This window comes from Centroberyx affinis, unplaced genomic scaffold (genome assembly GCF_046629955.1).
Source record: "Centroberyx affinis isolate AG114_WGS23_722 - 3 ecotype Tasmania unplaced genomic scaffold, CSIRO-AGI_Caff_v1 ptg004222l_1, whole genome shotgun sequence".
In the NCBI taxonomy this organism is placed as follows: Eukaryota; Metazoa; Chordata; class Actinopteri; order Beryciformes; family Berycidae; genus Centroberyx; species Centroberyx affinis.
Window position 1 is genome coordinate 144727 of NW_027281965.1, and position 6999 is coordinate 151725.

The 6999-nt window shown below is 39.8% G+C and overlaps 1 protein-coding gene across 2 annotated transcripts; it reads left to right on the forward strand.

Annotated features, from left to right (window-relative positions):
- The first annotated feature begins 325 nt into the window (after window positions 1-325).
- Window positions 326-5732, forward strand: LOC139664321 (intercellular adhesion molecule 4-like). Of its 2 annotated transcripts, none has more exons than XM_071543109.1 (7): window positions 326-462; window positions 1990-2194; window positions 2420-2495; window positions 3265-3403; window positions 3519-3851; window positions 4069-4299; window positions 4841-5732. In XM_071543109.1, the coding sequence occupies exons 1-7, from the start codon at window positions 408-410 to the stop codon at window positions 4909-4911; spliced, it is 1110 nt and encodes a 369-aa protein (XP_071399210.1). In that variant the 5' UTR covers window positions 326-407; the 3' UTR covers window positions 4912-5732. The 2 variants fall into 2 exon arrangements, with proteins under 2 accessions (XP_071399210.1, XP_071399211.1); XM_071543110.1 differs by having other exon boundaries at window positions 2099-2194.
- Window positions 5733-6999: the final 1267 nt, after the last annotated feature.

Genomic DNA, 6999 nt, shown 5'->3' on the forward strand with positions numbered 1-6999 from the left:
TGTGTGTGTGTGTGTGTGTCTGTGTGAGGGTGCACACACACCCACACCCACACACACACGCACGCGTTCTTGCCCTCGGTGCTACAGTGCTACACTGCATTATTCTTGACCCTCCCTTCCTTCCTCTCTTGATATACCAATAGAGAACGCCCATGCTGGGTTTCAGAGGCCAAAGCAAAAGGAACGCCTGATCATCAGCTACAGACAAACATACGCAACACACACCCGCCCACACTTACACACACACACACACACACACACACACACACACACACACACATAAAGATCTGAGTTACCCAGTCTTTTCTCAGAAGTCTCAGGCAGTCATCATTAGACAGTCAGTCACTGTTCTTTGAGGAAGACATCAGACAGTTGTTAATATTTCTATCCAGGAGCCCAGATAAAGGATGTGTGTATTTGGATGGCCAATCACTCTTCTCCTTTTTCCCCTCCTCGGGTCAGGTGAGTGAATGACAGCTGCAATGGATGTCAATGGGCAGGGACACTAAGATGCAAAACTAGAAACAAACCTACTGAATGTCATGCTGTGGAAACAATCAGGATAATGTAAATAATACAGACTGGTAATCCTCAATAGTGAATTGGTATAAATTATGTAATTGCAAAGTAGTAAAAATTTTATCAGTAATTCAAACATTTGAGCTTGGAATAGTCCAGAGTCTAAGGACAGAGCTGACAATGTTTGTGTGTCTCATGACTGATGAGTAACAGTATTGGTAAATCAGAAAAATTGTTGTCCTGCATCATTGATTTTGTGTTTAGATCACTGGTGAAGTTGTTCTGTTTCATCCTCTGTGTCTTTTCGATGCCATCTATTCTGCCCTAAACCTAAACTGGCAGTTCTCTTATGGAATAGATTTTACAGGATGGCATTTGAGCAACATAATTATATATTTTGATAGCTGGTATACTGGGGAAATACACACACACACACACACACACACACCAATGAGCTACTGTATGAGATCATCTGATAGCCAGGAGAACAACCTCAGGATTTCCATGGAACAATGGTCATAGAAAAGAGGAGCGAGCTCATTGACTTGGGCAGGGTGTCCTTCCTTCCTGAGAGGAACACACTGGGTGTATTCAGTGTGCTAGGACACAATGGTTCTCAACAGATCAGCTAAATGCAATGTTATTTCACTAAACGGCAAAATTCAATTGACTTTTTCCTGCATTATGCAAGGAGAAGGAAAAATCATCCAGAAATACAGCACTAAGATAGGCAAGCATGTGATGAGGTAGAGTATTAATTACTGTGATTGGATGTGACACATTTGCTACACACTTTGCAGACACAATTCAATGCCATTGATTTCCAATGGGGCCAAAATTCCCAAAATCTTGTATCTGAAGTATAATTTGTTCTCTCCACAATCTAGTTGCAGTTGCATGTGGCATTAATACCTCTAAAGTCAGTATTCAACGATCATTCAATTAAAAGTAAAGACAAAATTCATGACAATATTTTATTTTTTAAGATCCTTTTGAATCCCTAATCCATTTTTTTGATATAGTTTATCAGTTACAGCTTTACTGGCATATATTCCTGAAAGGAAGACAGAAAAAAACAACTGTAGGTCCTTCCTGCTCTAATGTTTACAAACAATACCAACAAATCATACAGCTTGAGCTCATGCCATTAATTTGTTTGAAAAAAAGTTTTCAAAAGACATCTATCTTGGTACCACACATAACTCTGTACAACAATTCTGGAGTCAGTGTTTATGTTTTAGAAGTGAAAGTAAAAAGTGAAAGTATAGGCTACAAAATGCTACGTATCCCTTGAGGAAAAGAATCATTACCTGGAGGTTATCATTTATTTTGAGGTATTACTGGAAATAAACTCCTAAAGTGCACAATGATTTGGAGGAACTTATGTTGTATCTTCTGTTCTGACATGTATAAATGACTGAGTATGTCTGTCCTCCTTTCCCGCTCCCTGACCATATCATGTGACCTCAGCTACCTCATCCCCTGTGTCTACTCTCTCTCCCACGTCTCTTCGACCACAGTTTTCTCCTCCTTCCTCCCACCCACCCATACTCTCATCTCTGTCTTCCCCTTCTCTCAGTGCCCCGTCCCCCACCCCTCCTTTCACACCCTTGACAGGTTCATCAGAAGAAGAACGCTGCACTCTGATGATCTCACCCTCCACACTGGTGGTCAGGTATGGTCAAATTTACTGGAAGGAGCTGACTAGTGGAGGAAACTGACCTCTTCATTTTAGGAAAAGCAGAAGGAACATCCAATAAAAATAATCTAAATAGAGATCACTTCTTTGCTGCTGCATATCTTTGGTATATCCAGTGGTAGTGATCCAAGTTTGTTTAGCAGCTGGTGCCTATTTAAATTTTGTGAGAAATAAATCTGTGTATAACCTCGATTGTCACAGGTTTGGAGATCCAGTGACAGCCAACTGCTCTGTACCAACGATGGATTTTTCTTTCCTGGGCTGGGAAGTCGAACTGGTAGGGGAGTCAGTGCTCACTAATTTATGACTCGAGGACTCTATTGAAATTTGCACACATACAGAAACATTCCACTGAGCAATTTTACATTGATTAGTCATTTAAAAGATGTCTAAATGGTTATAGACGTCTAGACTAAAACGAGGCTACATAGGGTTTAAAAGTGAAAGTCTAGTAAATGTCTTCTGACTGTCTAAGACTAAGACTGTCTTCTGTAAATTACAAAAATAAAGCATTATTTTGTACATATCGACTCATGTGGTGCATATTTTTGATATTTACAGTTGTTTATGCATTTTTTGAATATGTAATAATATATGTACTGCTTGATCTAAAACTGGGCTATACATAGCCAAAAGAGATCCTGGCTATGAGAGCTAAAGCAGAGACACAACACTGAAATGATGTCTAATGCTCAGTGTGATTATTCATCAAACTGCAGAGGCTTATATGCTCATTCTCTAGTTTGTGATACAGACACTGAAAGACTTAGGTTTGCCTACATGTACTACTGCTTTTATGTGGTAAATAGACATTGAATGCATTGGCTATTTTTGTATACCAAAATATACAATTTTCTTAAAAATGAATAGCTTACTTCTCAAAACAATCAGACATGCCTTCATTAAGATTACAAATGTAAGGCAAAGACACTTATCTTGATCTTGATACATATACCACCCAAATAGCAATACTCTAAATATTTGTATCAAACAATTTTACAATACTTTTATAGCTTTTCCTGATCTGTGACCTTTAAACACTCTAGGGAGCCCCTCCTGCCAGTATGACTAGGTTTCTGGTCTGGAGAGTGGATAATGTGACTGAGTGGAGCATGAGGCCCATGTGCTATGCAGGCTCCGATCAAGGAGGACATTGCTACACTTGGCTAGATTTAACGGTCTACAGTGAGTTGATATTTTGTTTTGCTGACATATTTTCAAGTATATCAGAGAAAACGTGTTAAGTTTTTGTTGATCATCCTATGTGTCTGTCTTTCTATCTGTCCGTCTGCCTCCCCAGAGCCTCCAGACAGTGTGTCCATCAGCTATGTAAATCACTCTGGGCCAGTGCTTGAGGGTCATCAGTACACTCTGCAGTGTAACGTCCAGGACGTCGCTCCTGTTGAGAACCTCGCTGTGACTTTCTACAGAGGACAGGCGGCGCTCGGCCCTCCACAGTCCAGGAATAACACAGAGATGACACCGGTGACCGAGATCTTCACTCTAAACATCAACTCCAGCAGAGAAGATGATGGAGTCCAGTACTGGTGTGAAGCCAAGCTGGACCTGGGACCTGAAGGACCGCAGCTCCCTCCTGTGGTGATGTCGCAAAACCTCACAGCTAGCGTCCATTGTGAGTTCAATAGTAACATGTTCTCGCATTTATTATTATAGACTTCATGCAATGGACACATTTTATTAAAGGAATATCCCTTTCCATTCTCCATCTCTCTCCTTCTTCCCTCTACCTCCCTCTTGAGGTTTCTCCATCTATACAATCTCTCTTTTCTATTTTCAATATCCTTCTCTATCCTTCTGTTTCCTTCCTTCTGGTTTCTTCTCTTTCTCAGATGGTCCACAATTCCTTTGTCCTACAAAAGTGCAGGTTAGAGAGGGAGAGGCACTAACCTGTGAGGTCAGAGGAAACCCTCACCCATTAGTCACCTGGCTCAGAGATGGGCAGGTGGTGGCCCCACCCAATCACTCAAGCAGAAAGCATGCTGGGAAGTACACAGTCTGGGCAACGGGAGCTCTTGGACGGAAAAACCTCACACTGGAGGTGGAGATCCTCACTGCCAGTGGTATGTGTCTGTGTGCATTTATGTGTGTCATCTATTCTGTGTAACGTGTTGTTGTTAGTGCTTGGCCATATCTGACATTTCCATGGTGAATTCCAAACACAAAAATCCAATGCTATATCATTATTTTGGTTTGTGTCCACAGTTTGTATTTGGCTGTGCAATGGCACCTCATCAGTCCAAAGCACAGATTTCTGTACTGATCTATCTACCAAACAGTAGTAATGATTAATAATTGTTTGTGAAAAAGACACCACAAGCATGCAGCCTGCAAATTACACTGTAAACACACAATGTTGCATATATTGATTGGTTCGGTTATGAATTTGTAAATATTTCACTTTTTTTTCACTTTACATTTGATTCCTCTGAACGACCTCCATTCCTAAGGGATTTGGATAAACAGTTTGCCCTGTTCTGTTATCATGAGACAACCTTGCATGATCAAACTGGATTTAAATGACAAATGTAACTGAGGCAACAGTGAAATGTCGTCCCGTGTTGACTGAATTAACGCAGTTACTCTTTCTCTCCCTCTCTCTAGGAACTTCAAATACTGATAGCAGGCATTTCCTGGTGGCTGTCCTACTCATTCAGTTGATTAACTGGCTGTAAGACCTCCTGAAATCACTCCACGCACCTGTAACTGGACTGTCCATACTGTTTGGATGAGAAATGTGAGAAATGTTTGTCATTGTTACTCCCTGCAAAGATTCATTGCTTTTTCTCTGTCACTCATCTTACATCCAAATGGACTATGTACATACAGTTGACCGCTTCATTGTCTGATACCATTACTTTCATTAGTGTTTTGTGCATTAGTCTTTTTGTGCATAGCATCTAAAAGTCAACAACAACAAAATAATGGCGTTATGCTATAATAACCACATAATTTATACTAAATGTTCCCCTTTGACAGCTTCTGCCCAGGTACATTCATGTTCTTAAACTCAGTCTCTGGGGAAATTGCACCAATACTATAAAAATGAAAGCAGACCTTTGTTCAAAGCTGCTCCAGGCAGGGAACCAGTCCATGCTCTGGTCTAGAGAGTTTTTCTTAGCACATCATAGGTCGATGGCAAGTGGGCTGACTGAGTGCATGTGCTCTGTGAATGGTGGTGTTGCACCATTTTCATCTTTGGGGTTGATTAAGTTATATAGCCTACATTTGAAAAAACTGGAAATGAAACTAGAAATGGCCTGCTGGCAGTTCCAGTTTTAAGCTCTTTCCAGACATGGCTCATACTCATCTCTAAAGAAATGTTAAGGGGCTGTGGTATGCCTATTCGCATGTGTGTGTGTGTTCTGGTAGGTTTTTTGAGAAGAATGGATTTTTCATCATTGGTTTCTTCATTGGCATATATTAAACAATGTTACAGTGTCTTTCCTGAATGTCTGCAGGTCTTCCCACATTTGGTGCATGTATATTAAAGCCAAATCACTAGATGTCTTCTCACACAGAGGAGAGGTATGTTTTATGTACTGTATATACTCTCTGCGTCCTGTAGTGTGCATTAAAACTCTGAACCATCACAAGCATCCCCATGCAGGAACTGCTTGCTTTAGGTTCGCTGCCTTAGTTTAAACTCTTCCTACATCATTAAGTATAGTCAAAAAGAACATCATCAAAACAGTCCTGCTATAGTGATCTGGTTTTTAAATGGTAATTTAAAAAGTTAATACTAAATCACAATTCTTACGATTCTGAGATTTTCAAAATGCAATCATGCCACTTAACTTCAACTGATCAATGTGGAAAAACAAAACTATAGAATCCAGCCTGTGGTGATATACTGTGCCAAATTTACTCAGGAACCAGTGAAACCATGCAACTTCAATACTTTATTGCGGTCATACATTATAATCAAAAATTAAGTTAGACATTTAGGCTACAATGTCATAACTGGAACCATAGTGGGTGTGCAATCACAAAACAGGCGTCTGTATGACTTTACACCTTGTAATATCCCTTTATTATTTCTCAATTCAAAGTAAATGACTTACCATTTCAAATAGAGCCCTTTTAACACAAAATAATGACACACAGTGTTGAAGGAAATTATTAAAATTATTATTTCTGTAGACAGCATGTTTCTCAAATGGTCTTATCAGACCCAGATCAGAGGGTACAATATATGTGCAGTTCATGTCTGAAATTCCTCACCCATACAAGACGGCAAAAGCAGCACTCCTATTTTCATTGCATGGGTCAAAACCACCAGGCCAGGCTTCCAATAATGAGCCACTTTCTTTTCTTCCCCTTCTCGGCTGACAAGTCATCCTGTGCAACCAAACTTGACTAAAGATAAGGCAAGTTTTCAGTCAGTAAGACAGGGAGAGCATCACAACACATCAAACTAAGAAACCCAGCTGATGGTCTTAGAAGGACAAACAAAACAAAAATCGACCAAGTCAAACAAATGATGTTGGTTAGTTAAGTCAGTTTCCACAGTTGATTGTGCGCTCAGCAGTGTTGCACTAATGTAACTACAGTGCAAGTTTGTGAGTTTATATATCAGAATCTCTTATAATAATAATAATAATCTTATAATAATATATCCAGTCCTTCTCTAAATACTAAGTCTTCTTTAAATACAGATTTTAGTATACCATTGACATCATCATTCAAGGTTCACCAGCCCATTTACTATTAGTTTATCTTTTGTTCCAGATTGCTCCATCAAAGCAGTGTATCAAATTCAA